This window comes from Gasterosteus aculeatus, chromosome 11 (assembly GCF_964276395.1).
Source record: "Gasterosteus aculeatus chromosome 11, fGasAcu3.hap1.1, whole genome shotgun sequence".
Lineage (NCBI taxonomy): Eukaryota > Metazoa > Chordata > Actinopteri > Perciformes > Gasterosteidae > Gasterosteus > Gasterosteus aculeatus.
In genome coordinates, this window is record NC_135699.1 from 8,961,040 (window position 1) to 8,977,607 (window position 16,568).

General features: G+C 44.9%; 3 protein-coding genes and 1 long non-coding RNA gene across 5 annotated transcripts; 3 read left to right on the forward strand and 1 right to left on the reverse strand.

Annotated features, from left to right (window-relative positions):
* Positions 1–875: 875 nt before the first annotated feature.
* rundc3aa (RUN domain containing 3Aa) lies at positions 876–13,441 on the reverse strand. 2 transcript variants are annotated; one of them, XM_040190667.2, is made up of 11 exons: positions 13,222–13,441; positions 4,897–5,012; positions 4,578–4,711; positions 4,379–4,464; positions 4,053–4,142; positions 3,503–3,583; positions 3,250–3,415; positions 3,009–3,166; positions 2,507–2,620; positions 2,184–2,290; positions 876–1,822 (listed from the first exon to the last, which is right to left on the reverse strand). In XM_040190667.2, the coding sequence occupies exons 1-11, from the start codon at positions 13,326–13,328 to the stop codon at positions 1,680–1,682; spliced, it is 1,302 nt and encodes a 433-aa protein (XP_040046601.2). In that variant the 5' UTR covers positions 13,329–13,441; the 3' UTR covers positions 876–1,679. The 2 variants fall into 2 exon arrangements, with proteins under 2 accessions (XP_040046601.2, XP_077939759.1); XM_078083633.1 differs by having other exon boundaries at positions 4,885–5,012; positions 13,222–13,358.
* On the forward strand, positions 5,430–5,965 carry zwi (zwilling). Its single transcript, XM_078083643.1, has one exon. The coding sequence runs from the start codon at positions 5,571–5,573 to the stop codon at positions 5,817–5,819; it is 249 nt and encodes an 82-aa protein (XP_077939769.1). The 5' UTR covers positions 5,430–5,570; the 3' UTR covers positions 5,820–5,965.
* Positions 7,348–11,440, forward strand: LOC120827627 (uncharacterized). The gene is made up of 3 exons (XR_013451300.1): positions 7,348–7,940; positions 8,876–9,113; positions 9,734–11,440. It is a non-coding gene; the product is annotated as an uncharacterized LOC120827627 (long non-coding RNA).
* On the forward strand, positions 13,385–16,551 carry rnf113a (ring finger protein 113A). Its single transcript, XM_040190678.2, has 11 exons — positions 13,385–13,484; positions 13,827–14,014; positions 14,623–14,702; positions 14,785–14,883; positions 15,173–15,280; positions 15,413–15,522; positions 15,634–15,740; positions 15,847–15,936; positions 16,006–16,099; positions 16,174–16,280; positions 16,397–16,551. Exons 1-11 carry the CDS (start codon positions 13,450–13,452, stop codon positions 16,468–16,470), a joined length of 1,092 nt encoding a protein of 363 aa, XP_040046612.2. The 5' UTR covers positions 13,385–13,449; the 3' UTR covers positions 16,471–16,551.
* The last annotated feature ends 17 nt before the right edge of the window (positions 16,552–16,568 follow it).

Consider the following 16,568-nt stretch of genomic DNA (forward strand, 5'->3'; position numbering starts at 1 on the left):
ATGTTTGTTTCACTGTTCTCATAAAATACACATGACATTGGGAACAGTGTTGGACAACAGCCCAAGAAGGTCTTTCACTAAAACACCACATACAACCGGATTCGATCCACATCCAGATTTTCTCATAATCTTCATCATAAAGGGGTCAAAGGTCACGGTGTCCAGGCTCTAAAACCAGGAGACCCACAATCTAACAAATATAATATCTAACAAATAAGAGGATTTATCAATAAGTATAAAGTAAGTGAAAATTAGTCAAACTAAAAGGATGGGAGGGACCTCAGGTCAGCGGTTTGGATGGATGAGATAGTTCTGCTGTGCGAGCAGCAGGGAAATAACCAAAAAGCCTCATCACAGCGCTGTGCAGTGAGAGGAAAACACCAACAGTGGCTGCTGCTCAGGTTTTCATGCGTGGGGCACATCGGGCCCCGGTGGCTCCAATGTCGCTATTACTGCTAATGCTATTAAATGCTATTAATGCTGTAACTATCCAATCGGATCTGCAGCCTCGGAGATGGAAAGCACAGGAGCAGAAGAGCCACAACGGTCTATCAGAATTCTACGGAGAGCTGCCACGCAGGTGGTCGAGGCTTCAGCATCTTGGAAATGGACACGCCAGCAGGATGCGTGAAAAGAATATTCTGTATGCATCTGGAGGAATCATTTGTGCAACCTGGTCTAGTTTGTTAAAAGATTGATCTCGTATTTGTTATTTAGGCAACCATTCGTTTTCCGTGTGAGACCCTCAAGTTATTTTTTAAGAATTAACAAGCATTTGGGGGATTTATGCGTTGTGTTACACCTGACAGCGGTGAACCACAAGATGGAGCCAGAGCACATGTGTCCCATGCAACACAAACACAAACAGACACTCATAATGGAAAAAGGCAGTTTATTGCAACACAAACCCAACAGAAATAACTCTAAATATACATGTAAAAAGAAAAAAGATAAAATAAGAGAAGTGAACGTATGCTGTGCTGTAGGATTGGATTAATTCAATAATTAGCTGCACAGATTTAAACAGTGTTTGATTATTCAAGCAAGAATAATCCCAGATCCGTCACACCCATAACACTTACTTCTTAGTGCTAAGTCACTGTGAAGACAGTCTGTAAAAACCCATTCTATTCCTTATATGGATTATCTGTATCTCTTAAAATGATCATCACATCTCTTTTTGGGAGATCCAAAAGGCTGCATGTGCCGTTTTGGTCACTTTCTGACAAGAAAATCCAATAGAGCAGTTGCACAAACACTATGGGGGAAGAAAGCTGATATTCAAATAAAGAGCGACATAAGAGTACAATTTAAGGAAAGAATGGGATGCTTTGGATAAAGGTGTGACAGGAGTTTGCAGAGCGATTGCAGGATTTGGGATGAAGAGATTCACAGAGAGGACAAAGTGGTCGAGGCAGAGCGATTGAGAGGAGTTGAGCGGACGAAGGCGAAGAGAAGGGAGGGAACCAAAAGCATGACGGATCCTTTCAACTTCATGGAGACTTCACTGTAAGTGTATACAAAAATCCAGAAATGGAGTCATGACTTCCCTGTTCTCACAGAGCTGTAGACGGTCTTGGAGGATTATGGAAGCGGGGTTTTTCGTCGGGTTTGCGGTCAACGCAGCATCACCAGGCGGGACGGGCGGAAGGGGTTCAATCTCCGTGGCTGGTCGGGAGCTAGCTGGGAGTGAGCGCCGGGCTGGGTTCCGCGCTGATGTTGACCAAACACTCGCTGGACTTGAGGCTGGCCAGCGACTTGGAGCTCGGCAGGGAGGCCAGAGAGCCACAGAGACCCAGCATGGAGGGAGTATTGTCTTTTCCTACGGAGACAAAACAGCGCAAAAAAAAAAGCACAATAAGAATGAGCCTCTGATGGCGCATACTTCGAGCCGCCCACGCCAAACGCCATCAACAGCCATCAAGCCTGTCTTTGTGCGAGTACGTATGTACACGTGCATGGGTGGCCGCCTCTGAAAGGGTTTTTTGAAGCAGTGGAAACAGAGCAAATGAATTCACACTCAAGCAGAAATGTTACTTTAAGACTGCGGTCCAATTTAAATGTTCTTAATGACTTAGAGGTAAAGCATAAAATGTAATACAGTGAACTACAGTCCAGTAAATATGAGTTTAAATGTGGTGAACATGATGGGATGACTGTAGTAGGAGTGAAAGCATTTGCACCTGCTGAACTCCAAGCAAGGTCTCCGTTCTGTCTCCCATCGGCTATTTGGGAGTCAGAGTTCAGACTGACTTCGACAGAAAGTTGCTCCAAACTGTGGAAACTCCTCCTGGGTGGAAAGAAAACACTATTATGGCACAGACATCGGAGGTTCTCTACATTAATTGCTAATCTATGAGGATCTTTTTCTTATCCTCATTTATAATCTATAAGGATCTGCTTATTATACCCGGATGTGTGTTTTTGACCAATAGGGATAATATATTTAGATTTATGAATAAAATATAATAATGTTGAAATATAAACCCACTGTTTGTACGTTTACCTGCGGAAAAGCTTGACATCGGACTGGTTGTTTGTGATGACGGACCACTGGTTGACCAGCGGGATGGAAAGATCTTTAGCCAGATGGGAGGAATCACAGGGCACGAGGGCCGAGCTGCATGAAGCACAGAGTGCAAATAAGTCAATTCAGAACTGATGCTTAGCGACAAACAAATATGAGCCTGAGCGTTCAAAGAGGCGGTAAAAGGAAAAAGATCCCCCATCTTTATTTTAATCATCTTTGAAGGAAAATGACAATCTCTTTTCATTCAGTAAAATGTTCCATCACAATAAAGACTGTTTGTAGTTTTATGATTCTTTTTCTCCAAACGGACCCCTTTTCTAGCTGGTGTCGGCCTTCTTATCTGCACAGAGGATTGCTTTCTTTCGCTGCCGTTTGCATCACTTTTAATCTTTTAAACTTTAAAAAAATGCACCACAGGATGACACCAGTGCTCTGGTGTTGTTTTTGTCTGTCACGTGGTTGTTGCGCCGTTTCTCACAGTTGTGCCTGCAGCTCGAGCACGACGGCCTCCAGCTCCTTCTTCTCCTGTTGGCTCTGGACCGCCTGCTCCTCCACCTTTGCTCTCAGCCGCTTGTTCTCCGTCTCCACGTTCTTCAGCTGCGACTCCCGCAGGCGCACCAGCTCCTCCAGATAGCCCTGCAGCATGTGAGTGAGGACACAGGGACTCAGAAAGCCATTGTGAGAAAACACGGCATTAGACCGCGGCTGCTGTGCGTCACCTTCTGGGCGTAGACGATCTTAAACCTCTGCTCCATCTTGCGACACTTGTTGCTCCAGCTCTCCTCGTCGGTCACCAGAGGGATGTAGGGGTGCTCGGGGACACTCTCCTCGCTGTTACTGCTGTCCACACTGTGACGGTCCTCCTCATCGCTCAGGTAGTCGTAGCTACGCAGCCGAGAAGGCGACAGCGTTACGGCGTCACACGTGCACACAGACGCGAAGGTAAACCTGGAGGGGCACGATCAGTCTCACCTCTGAGTGAACTTCAGGTAGGGCGTGTAGTCAATCACAGCTGAGGATTTCCCATCCAGAGTCTCCCCCTTCAAGCAAAAACTACACAGAGACAACGGTTACTTGTTTTGTGTTTTGTATTTTACAAAACATCAATAATAAGACAAATCCTTGTCCTTTCCATATTAATCAAAGTAGTTTAATTGTACCTGTTTTTATCCACATGAATATTTATGTGCATTGACAGCAGCAAAATACTCAAATTATTTGTATGTTCATACTTACTTTGCCATCAAAACTATTCTGATGATAATTGTATCTGTATAATCTGTACTCCTAAAGTGGAATATGCCATATTCAAATCTACTTCAGGACTTTTTAAATTCCTAAATACTGGGCTTAAAACAAAGGAGCAGGACATAAAGGGCTATTCAAATACCGTACAAATATATATATATATATATATATATATATATATATATATATATATATATATATATAAAATTATTTGGGCTTCTTTGCTTAACATTTAAAGCCTCTGTATATCAGAGTCTGCAGCGGGTGTCTTCACCTGAAGTCAATGGCACTCAATCCGATCAGCATGCCAGTCAGGACTTGGGCCTCTTCTCTCAGCATGATGGCCCCATCATCATAGAACCTCCTGTCAGGTGAAGAGGTGGTTATTATCTCTTTAAGATAAATGAATGATAGATGGGCATCTACCTGCGTTTAATAGTACATTTCATTTTAAACATCTGGAGCAGACCTTTACACTGACAAAGTCATTAATGATTCATGTACAGCGTGAAGGTATAGCAGAGAATAAAAAAAGAAATTGTGACATGATGTCATTCAAATCTTTTGCTTATTGTCCATATTCAAAATCTGTAGTCTGACCTGGTAGTTCTCGTGTCCCTCAGAGCAGTGGACACATATTCAGACAGGCGTTTCTCCATCAGAGCCACTCGAATCCAGGCGCGACCCTGTGGGAGACTTAAGAAGTGAGCAGGGGCGGAGGGCTTTCCTGCTGCTCTCTCTTGCAGTGTCCCACACACAACACACACTCTCACACACTCCCTCACACAGACATCCTTGCCTTTGCCCTCGATGTGCTGATCTTCTCTATGTTTTCAATGCTGGCGATGCAGTTGTTCTGCACCTTGGTGCACGCCATCCGGATATATTCCCAGAAGCTGCGCTGCCCATCTGAGCTGAACCAGCTTCCTGAACCTGGTCGGAGATTAAAGCGCAGCAATGAAGCACTCCTTCCATTACGACACTGCTACAGTGTACAATCACGCAGGGCTTTTTGTTTCCCTGCTTACGGTTTCATATTACGGTTTGAACTCAAATTCCTTTTAACTAACTTCTCCAAGTCCATCTGGTCCTGTGCTATATGTTACCTGTAGTGTTACCTTTGAAGCGGTGGCTGAGGATGTGCTCTAAAATGGCGGCAAAGTTAATAAACTCCTCGGCTGAGTCATCTATGGGCTCTGCTGTGTACTTTTCTAGGAGCGTCTTTACCGAGAATCTGAAATAGAAGAACACAGAGAGGGGAGGGGGGCAATTAGGCAAACAATGCAGAGGATAAAACATTCAACTTTGCATGTCTATTCTTCACAAGCCGCTGAAATGCCGGCGTGTACTGTACCCGAGCAGACAAGTGTACTACTGTACTTGAACCCTGCAACAATAGCGGAGCGTTTTTTCTTTCTTGTTTAGGAACCACGCCATCTTATCATACTGAGGTCACCCCAATTGTCTTGTGTACTGCACAATGTACCCCTTCACTGCTGCGGCGGTGTTATCATGAAAACAATACAATTAACCCCCTGTCCTCTCAGCCTTTGTGCGCGCTGTCCTTCCATGTCCCTCTGGGTCTCGTCTCTCCGAGGGACCGGCCGGCATCAAAGAATGATCAAATAATTCCCTCCTCCCTCATCCGTGCACGGTGGTCTGATCTATTTAGGACAACCGCTGCCGCAGATTTAGTTTGGCTTCTGACCCTGCTCCACACCGGGCAGTAATGCAGCTTGTGTGTTAGGAGCCGGCATCCAGGCACGGGCTCCGGGTGACTGCCGCCGCTTCCATGGGAAACACTAGCATCACCGAGGGCAAGACTGCCCTGGCAGTGGGAAGCACCTCCATAGCCAGGGGAAAGACGACTGTAGCCATGGGCAACTCCTCCATCTTCAGGGGAGTGACCACCACCTCCATGGGAGACTCCACCATCCAAAGGCAAAAGACGACGGTGGCTCTGGGACGGGCCAGCTTCAGCCGGGGAACCACGACCACGTCATTTCGCAAAGCCTTGATGTCCAAGCGCGGGACCACCTAGATGGAGAGGAACCCTGAGGCCGGGGCCAGGACACCCAGGGAAGCCAAGCCGCCCAAAAAAGACGCTAACAATGAGTGGAAAACCACATTCCTGTCAAGCAAGACCTCCTTCACCAAAGGCAGCGTTTCGATCCTGAGGACTAAGTACGCCATCTCCTGGGGAAAATTCTCGGTCTTCTGGAGCAGAACAACTGTAACTTTGGGCCGCATCAACATAGCATTGGGAAAAACCACCGTTACACGAGGGGAGACCACAAGCTCTCTCACCACGCTGACCTTCACCCATGGGACCAAGTCCGTGTCTGTGATCAAAACCACCCTGATCAGGGGCACGGAAACGCACAGCAACATCTACTGGGATTTTCACTCATGATTCCTGCACACTCTTAAAAACACCCACGGATGTTTTTAAGAGATCTGGTCAGTTTTAACAGGTCAGTAGTAGTAAGAGTCAAAAAAAGAAGAAAAAGAGGAGCTGCTATTTTTATGATCTGTTACCTGTTGGCAAAGGTGAATTCCCCAGTAAGAAAGTGCAAAGGGGAGTGAACTTCTAATGAGTTTGCAATCAAGAGTGAGATTTTCCAAAGCCATGTTGAGCGTGTTATGCAAATGTGACAGTGAGGAGATGACGGTTTATGGTGTGTCTTCTTGGCAGGGAGGGGAAAGTGTGAAACTGCTGTGTGGGATGTATGTGGAGGGACACAAGAGAGTGTGTGTTTTTTTCACCAACACTGTTCTCCTGTATGTTGTGCATGTACAGTCATCACCATGTGGACATCTTTGGTACAAATGTGGTATTTTTGTGAATGCCGATAAAATTGGTTGATTGCCGCATTTCCATAACCACCAGAAAACACAGCTTTAAACTAGACAACTGTAAAGCTGGTTGATGTAACAATGCTTATAAAAGTAACATGCCTAAACACTGCTTGGCTTGATTGTTTTGTAAATGGAGGTTTTTTTTTAAGATACTATATGTTGAGGATTGATCCTTGAAACATAAACGGTAGAAAGCAAAGACTTCAGTGCTGTAATGAGTTGGAAACAGTTCAGCGAGGACACGTTCTGCTAGTTAACACCAACTGAAGGAACCACACCCATATGTCCAATGGAAGCACGATACAAATACAGGAGGGGTGCAATCAAAGCCTAAACTAGGACGTGAACACATCCATCTTTTCTGTTATCAAATCGGACGCCGTGCCACTCGTCCCACATATGGTATGGACGTTGTACACAGAGGCTACGCTTTACAATCAGAGGCTATAGGGAACAATGGCTCAGAAGAAAGTGATGTCACCACAGATTGCCCCCTTTCCAACAATGTGTCCTTCAACCGTCCGGTGTCGTCGTGGAGATGGGACAATCGCTCCACTGTCTCCGTCCCCCCAGATAGGCTGTGGCCACCTACGGCTGCCTCTGTCCATTCACAGGCACACATGGGTGGTATGTGGCCTTCCAGAGCCCACGTCGATCATCTCAACGAAGGCATTATGCCACACGGGGGTCGTGCTATCCACGCTTAGCATTCTGGTCTTCTCTGGATTGTAGCAGATGGTTCTATTACCCACGAGGGGCAGAGAAGGACGCGCTGCATGAGTGTGCGATGCTTTGCGTCGAGTGAGCCCCGAATACCGTCGTCGAATCTGGGTAAGGAAGAAGAGCCTCTCCCAAATGGGCAATACCAGCTTCACCGAGGGGAAGACGGCCTTGACCTTGGGCAACACCACCATAAAGAGGGGAAAGTCCAAACTGGCGTTGGGAGGCTCCTCCATCACCAGGGGAAGGAGCACAACATCGTTGGGCTCCTCCACCATCACCAGTGGAAAGACCAAGATTGCCCTGGGGGGCGCCTCCTTCAGCAGGGGCTCCACCACCACCTCTTTTCGGAAAGCCATCTTCCCCAAACGCAAGACGCTCTAGATGAGAGGGGACCTCATCGAGGGGTCGGAGGATCGGCACCAAATGTCACACGAAAGAAGAAGAAAGAAGCTCCATCAAAGAGAACATTTGGACACCACTACAGCATCTGCACAGCATCTGCACAGAGCCCAGACTGGATTAGATTTGCCTGTGGATCATTGTCAGGTTTTTGGTCATGCCGGATTTATCAAAGAAACAGGTCAGTGGCATAACAATTCATTCTCATAATGTCAAATGCAAAAATGAAGTAGGTCAGTCAAGTTTCAAGGTTTAAACTTGGAGCTGCTAGATTTTGTGTGCGTTACTCCCCACCAGCCCACAAACTAAAAACAAATCCTCCTGGCAGGAGGCGCCAGTAGGCCAGTAATCACATTTCTCAAAGGGACCTTCTACAAAGCGCAGGTGCTTCTCTTACGTTACTTTGTACGAAGAAAGTTATGTTGGAAATGTTTTTCTGCAGAAAAATTCTATTCTTTTGCAAATTTGAGATGAAGCGACCGTAGAAAGACATCAATTCTGATCGAATTTGTGAAGATATCCAATGACAGAATCATTTATTATACCAAGCGACTCCTCATAACGCTTTGGTTCCCAGGGTATGAGAAGCACTGATAAACAGCTGCCAGTTTGTTAAAGAGATAACATTCAAAATTGTAAGAGCAGAAGGTTGACTGTTGAGGCACAGTTATCTCAAGAGGAACGTTACACCAGACTATTTCAAAATAACTGAAGTCCTTTGATCGGAAGGGAAATTGCGGGCGTGCCTCAAATGCAAATCGATGGAGTGGAATGGCAGAATGCTCTTGGTACGATTTGACACTGAAAAACAACTGCAAGGCCTTCTGACAAGCTTCTTTTGTGCCCCCTCTCACTCAGGCTGGATCGACGCCAAGCCCACTCTCAGCTCTCTTAAAAGGCCCCCTTGTTCTCCTTTCTAACCGCTCTACTGTACTTACACACTTGCACGAGCGTGTTTGATCCTCAGCACCACCTAGGATAACCACACCTACACATATCAGCAGTGACGGAGAATCTAAGCTTGCAACGTTTCACATTAACCCGCTCAGCTTTCATTTTTTTCTCCCCACCCGATCTCTCTCTCCTCCCTCGTCCTCTCTCTGTCTCTCTCTTTAGTCTTGGCATAAGCAGCAGGATCAGATGACACAGGCAGACTCCTCACTGGCCGCAGCATTGTGTAACCACCAGCCAGTGCTGTTGTTTATCGTCCTGGACTGTCGGGGGAGACGTCCTGTTCCGTGCCGGATCTGCACAAGCCGCCAAGATAAAGAACGCAGTGCACTTTGATAAATATTACGAAAACAAATTCAAATCCGAATAGACTAAAAGATGTGAAAAACACAACAACAGCAGGGTGTGTGTGTCTCTCTCTCTCTCTCACCGGCCCCATCTGTGAAGAATTGTCCAGGCAAAGTGTCTGGTGGTCAGAGGAGGTGTAGAGGGATCGGTGTGCGAGACGGACGGTGCGGGTTGTTGGGCTGAGAAGCGCTGAGAGTGTAAAGCAGATGTTTGAACATGACTGGGGGTAAAAATGAAGAATAACTGCGTGGTGAGAGAGTCGAATGATCGACAGAAACCTCCGCTGCAATTTCACATTCTTGGTAGTAGAAGATAGCTTGGAGAATGCCAACTAGGAGGCTTCCCTGAGACCGAATCAGTAAACAATGTTATTCCAGTCATCCGAAGATGTGTTGACATTATTCCTTAAACATAGCTATCCAATTGGCACCCTCTACTATTGCTCAGAATCTTTTAAAAGCACAACGAGCCACCCACTCGCAGAGGCATGTGCGTGAGACATGACCACGTAGTTGTGTTTACTACGGCACGGGACCTTTTATTCTCCACTTATGGAGCCTCGCCCCGGAAAGAGCTCAAGCCTCAATATGTCTCCATCGTCCCTCCTTTCACTCCCTCTATAGCACCTGACAGCAGACCTGTCCAGTCTCACTCATCCTATCTGTGTGTTCTTAGGTTCCCTCGTGACCACGGCAACAGCGATCCACCAGTCGCGGATGACGGCATGAGAGCTTTAAGCCAGAACCAATGCAACAAAACACTACACTTTTAAAACAGCACAATGTTGGCTAAGATTTAAACACACTGGAGTTGCATGAAAATCCCCCACCGGCCGGTGAAAGCATCAGACCTGCCGCGTTAAAATAGAAGCTGTCGCTAGTGGCAACAGGGCAGAGTCACAGTAGATCCCGATGACACTGCTGTCACTGTGAACATGATAAACATCACAGTGTCTTCAAAGCCATTACTAAGACAAAGCAACTTGGGGTTTTCATTGCAGTTGGAATCAGGATTTTTCTCAGGCATTTCCTCCCCGCAAAGGGGCAAATTTAATAAGCATTCCTCTCTGTAGACATTTCGAAGATGCATCTTTTTCACCTGACTGCAACAGACTCTTTTATAATTTTTTCTCTGCCATTATTATTATTGTTTTTAAGTCTCTACTGGAAAGCCTTCAAGTGTCTGACAGAGGCCTTTTTGCAGAAACTGTTCCCTGTGGTGGTGCAAATGTTTGATCAGGTTTATCATAATTATACACAAATGTCTATTGCTGTACATATGTGTTTCTAATTCAAATGGGCTCCTGCAGTTAAGTTTGACCCCCCCGTAAACAAGGCACTGAAGCATCAAGCAGACCTCTGTGCCAAGTACTGGTGACCCAGATCATGTGAATACGCTTCTCTTTTTAGAGGTCTGTGATGCCAATTATTCGTTGTTATGCGGTAACAGAAGGGAGAACAAGTGAATTTCTTGATCCCAACCCTGAACAGAAACAACCCACATTTTTCTAAAGTCCCAAAAAAAAGACATAACTTCAACCAACGACTGGTTGGCAGCATTAATCCCTGTGTGTGCTGATTGTATTTTAAAACATGTACAATGTGACAGTAAAGAAAAATAGGCCACACGTAATACATATGTGTATTAGGGGAAAACAAAGGCCTGCTCTGGTACTAATGTTGCACTAACGCTAGCTTAGTTACTGTAGCCGGGCAGCAGTTTGAGCTGTGGAAGTAGCTGCGCCTCAGCAACGCGATAAGAGCCCGGATCCTGCATCCTGCACCAACACGACGACGCTCAGCCTGCTTCAACACACAGCCGGGGGCCCACCGCTGATTCAGGATCTGTCTGTCCGGGGACACCGTGCGAAACACACACACACACACACACACACACACAACAACAACCTTCGAGTACTTGAATCAACTCCCGTCACAGCGGCGTCAAGAAGAAAAACATTTTTGAAAAGATGCAGAGAGATGCGGATCTGACAGCGACGCGCCGGATAGAAGTTGCCCTCCGAATGAACTTAATCAATGTCGTGTTGTTAATTAGAGAATGGATTAAAAAAAAAAAAACGTTGTAGCTAGCATTACTGATGGAAAGCTGTTTGACTTTTATTTCTGTCTCGTCCTGTGTGTTTGTCATTAAAATGCTCACATGATTAAAGTGGCCCTAAGCGGTCAGGCCCACCCGAATACAACAGTGTTTTTGTCCCCTTCGCTAATCTGTGTGTTGTGCGTCCATCGTGAGAACTTGTATTTCTTCGCATGTTCCGTGTGATGTTGTGTTGTTTTGCTTCGTTGTACGTGAAACTAAAAATGCAGACAGCACCTGAAACCGAAAAGGTACTGGAATAAAAATGCTTGATTGTGTGTCAAAGTCCAGACTTTGTCTTTTTTTCTTTTTTAGGAGATTTTAATCACTTTCACTGAAAAAAGACAATTCTTAGAAAACAAAACAAAAAAAGATGAGGGAAAGACGTGGATGCATTACGTCAAATTGGCAACATGCACACAATCTAAGAAGCGATACGTGCCTGTCTGCAGCAGCATTTATGACTGGAGTCGATTTCAAATTTAAGACACGTAGCGATGCAATAATAACTGTAACTTTGCGACAAGCCTCCGGTGAAATCAAGGCATATAAAATACTAAAGACCAGAAGAAATTATTACTCCAAGTGAATCAAGCTATTTGCAGATGTCTACTCGGGCTCTATGAAGAGAAATATGTTTCTCTGTTTTTCATACATTTCAAGATTATACATTACATCAATAAGGAAAATAATCAGCAGTTTGATTGATAAAGAAAAATAATTAATATTTGCAGTCTAGATTTCAAATACAGTTCACTTTACATTAGACCAAAGGGATCCAAACTCAGGGATCACAATAAATCTGAAGGTCACAGGATGATTATAGGCGAAAAAATAAATTATAGTTTACCCCTAGTGGTGGCAGTATTGAATTCAAAATAATTTATAGTTTTTCAATGGAATTGCATCACGATGAAATCATTTATCAAGCTATTTTGACAATTTCTGTGATTATTCTTCACTTGAGTTTATAATTAAATGAGAAAACACCAGGAGGTCATTTACAAAAAGAGTAAATGGTTATTTCACACACTATTTCTTCAATTTCACTTGAATAACCTGAAAGCCAACTATATTGTGATATGTCGACAAGATATGAAATTACCTTCACCGTGAAAGGAGATATTGGAGAAGTCTCTCAGCCCTACTCACAGATTCACATCAACGAAAATACGCACCAATAACGATCACATTACAGACTCAACCTGCAATTGCGGAGTCAGAAGCAGACAATCTTTGCTTTCAGAGGGGTCGGAAGACAAATAAGGTTGGAATTTGCTACTCATTTATAGCACACTTCGATACACAACAGATCACTTTAAATGTAAACTATGCGCATAAAATGACAGCACTGTTAAAGCACCCTCACAACTCTCCGAATGACATTTTAACAGTAAATTCAAGAGCTGAAATAAATTGGACATTGCATCGGTCAAGTTCACTGATGCGCATGGGTTTACAGCTCGGAGATAGTGACTGAGGAGACCGCACATCACAGTCCATGAGCATTTGCTTCACTGTGTAGGCTGGGGAACACTGATGGGAGGAGTCCTTGCGCTGCTTCCAATGCCCTTGTCCATTTCAGTCACTCAACCTCGCAGTGATGGAGGAGGCCACCTGCTGTTATTTTTTTCTCTTCGGCTTTATATTAAAGAATATCATTCCACTAGTCTAATTTATCCCTGCAACTATCAGCACAGACAGAAATAAATTAGGTGTCTCCAACTGTTAAATATAAGAATATAACTTTCCTTGCATAATGACATAGCAAATGTGCAGCCAGGAACATGCAGAAGAAAACCTGAGGGAATGTCTTAGGTTTACAGAAGAGTGAATGATGAAGGTAAGTGAAGGTGAAAATGAATCATCTTCATCAGTAGCATTACTGGAAATATATTAGACCATTTTTCTGCATTTTCTTTTTATTGTGAGCCAGTGTTTCATCCCAAGATTGAATAAACACCCTCCATTATGGCAGGATTGTACACATATGAAACGAACAGCATGCGGTGACCGGTGGGCTCCTCGCAGATGACGCCGTGGCTCGATTGTGTCGTGATACGTACCTGCAAACCGTGATGAGGTTTTTTCGCTCCGCACCGACGCTCCGAGCAGACGCCTTTTTTGGTGTCAGACCCATAGCCATTGCGGTGTGAATGCAGCCCGACTCCATCCAGCGGCGGCCCCGGGGCCTCTTTGGGATCCGTGCCCAGGCCAGGTCCCCTCCCTCCACGGGCCCTGTGTCCTACAAACACCCCCTGTCCTTCGCGGGGACCCACTGATGCTGCAGGAGGATGGACGGAACAGCGCCCCCCCCCCCCACTATCAAGTTAGAGATGTTTGAATACGCAACTTCCGGTTAGAGCTTCCGAAGTAAAATCCTCCCAGTTATTCGCGTGTGATTGGGCCGGTCGCCAAATGATGATGCTCTTATTTCCAACTTTGCTTCCGGTTTTATTTAGCATACGTCATGCAATTGGCGCAGCTGCGAGAAATGATGCCTTCAAGTATTTATGTTTACTCGCACTAAATAGCTTTCAAGAAGTATAACTTCAGAAGATAAAATACAAAAATGTTAGTCATATGTTAGTATGAAAAGCCAATAATATTTTTAAGCGCACAATTCCAAAGAGCAATATCAAGACCGTGTTTACAGTCAATTCTCCGGCAGGAGTCCAGCAGCAGACCTCCGGGCCGCCAGGGGGCGCTGTCCGGACGAAGGCGGTGATTGCGTTGGTGTTACTGAGGGGAAGATGGCGGAGTCGGAAGAGCCAAAAGCGGGTCCCTGCACTTTTCTTTTCAAAAAATCTACAAAGAAATTCTCCGGACGAAAGAGAAAAGCAAGCGATAGCGACAAAGGTACTGAATTATCAATCGGCTAGTCGTTCTTGGGTTTTTCCAGGAAGACGGTCCCGTGTGGTGCTGGTAACGCTGCGGCGTCAAAAACTAACGTTAGCTTAGTTGGCTTAACTGGCAGTTTCTTTTTTTAATCAACAATGACATGCACCCAATAAGAGCCACATACGTCAACAAACTAGTTACTCTGTAAACTAAAGGAGGTGCTTATTTTCTCCGTCGCAGACAGATTCCAGTTTACTAATATGTGCTGCGTTCGTGGCCCCTCGGAATTCAGTGTTAAATGTTAGAGACCGACTGCATTGTGGTTTTAATTTAATACATCTTTATAAATTCAAAGTAGTTACCTGTTCAGATACTTTAAATAATTACAGCTATATTAATGTTTATATTGCATTTACTGCGGTAATGTTTCATGTTTAAGTTGTGCTAAAGGTACCACAGTGCATCCTATTCAATAAGCTCATCATGTATTGTATCCTGTAGAACTATTTAAAAGGTCTTATTTTATATTTGTGAAACAGCAGCTTTGTTTATTTAGCTTAAAAACACTCCATCCCTCATTTTAACAGAAAGCATCTATAGAAATAACTGACACTTGTTTCTTCCAGATGGCAACAGCGATGAGGATCAGAGCTCTGTTATTAGAAAAGGAAAAAGGGACACTCGAGTCAACCCCATGATTCAAAGGGTACTCTTCAAATGATAAGAATATTTACAAATCCATTTTGAGTTTCATAATGCGGTGAACCTGACCTGGTTCTTGTTTTCAGACAAAGAAGGTGGAGAGAGATGAAGCTTCTTCCAGTGAAGGGGAAGGAGACAAAGACGAGAAGAAGATCACTGTTGCCTACAAGTCCACACGGTCAGCAGTGAGTGGAGACCTTTCTTTCATATTACTTATTATATAAGAGTGGAACAAACAATTTAGTGCAATGGTTCAAATCCTCATCTCATGGGAAAGGGAAGGAGAAAGAAGTGTATTCTTCAGTGACTTGTCACAGGGCCAATGAGCGAGGTAAGTGACCTCTGAGCTGGTTTTGAAATGAGCTTTTTTTCAGCATTCCCAGTTGCTTTGTTTGAAGCCTCGTGACTCGGTGAAAGTGCTGTACGAATCGTTCTCAGTCGTTTGCTATTTTCTCAATCTCGCCCTAAAAAAAGAAACCGGAGGGACCCGATGACATGGGTGCAACTGCTACGTATGAGCTGGACACAGAGAGAGACAACGACGCTCAGGCCATCTTTGAGAGGAGTCAGAAAATCCAAGAGGTACCGGGAAATATTCCCAATGGCACATTTTTGCAAATAGTTTACAATTTAATCCACGTTCCCTTACATGTTTTTATTATTTTTTAAGCTTATGTCCTAGGGACCGATTACTTTTTTTCTTTCATTCAACAGGAATTGACGGGAAAAGAAGATGATAAAATCTACCGTGGCATCAACAACTACCAAAAATTTATCAAGCCCAAAGATACCACCATGGGCAATGCCTCATCCGGCATGGTCAGGTGAATAATAGGGCCAGGCAATATTTAGCACATGCTTTAACAAGATACTCCTTACTTACGACTGCTACCATGTAATCCATCAGTATTGATACATGTCTTTTTCCTTAACAGGAAAGGACCAATCCGTGCCCCTGAACACCTGAGAGCCACAGTCAGGTGGGACTACCAGCCGGACATCTGCAAAGACTACAAGGAGACTGGTTTCTGTGGTTTTGGAGGTGGGTATGATATTTGTACCATTTCAAATATCAAAGTCATCCGCTGGAACTGAATAACTTACCATCTCGAGCAGTAACACTAGCGCTTTTCTCGGCTGCTTATTAGACAGCTGCAAGTTCCTCCACGACAGATCGGACTACAAACACGGCTGGCAGATTGAGCGGGAACTGGAAGAGGGCAGATATGGAGCCAATGGTGAGTTCAGGTGCGTCAAGTGAGTTTTTTTTGTGTCTGTATTTTCTGAACAAAACTGTGCCATCTTAGATGAGGAGAACTACGAGGTGAGCAGCGACGACGAGGATTTGCCCTTTAAGTGCTTCATCTGCAGGGAGTCCTTTAAGAATCCCATCATCACAAAGTGAGCCTCTTCCCCTCTGCCTCGTCTCCTCTTACCACCAGTTGCAACGTGGTAACCAGTTAAATGTCTCCCAGGTGCAAGCACTTCTTCTGCGAGACCTGTGCTCTTCAGCATTACCGCAAGTCCAAGCGTTGCTACGTGTGCAACACTCAAACCAACGGCGTCTTCAACCCGGCTAAGGGTAAGTCCATTCCGACCTTTGAGTCCAGAGGGGGCGGGGCAAACTTATTCGGAGAACCTCACCCACAGCTCAACCTTGACGGTTTCATTCAATCTAGTATTTGCCCGTTATTCCAGAGCTGATGGCCAAGATAGAGAAACGGAACGCCGCGGCAGACCAGCCGCCGTCAGACGAAGAAGAAGACGACTAGCAGCGTCGGAACCCTTTCAACCCTCTTATGTGTTATGTACATTTGGAATAAAATGACGTTTTTTTTTTTTAAAGACTTAAACAGCCTCACTGCGTGGT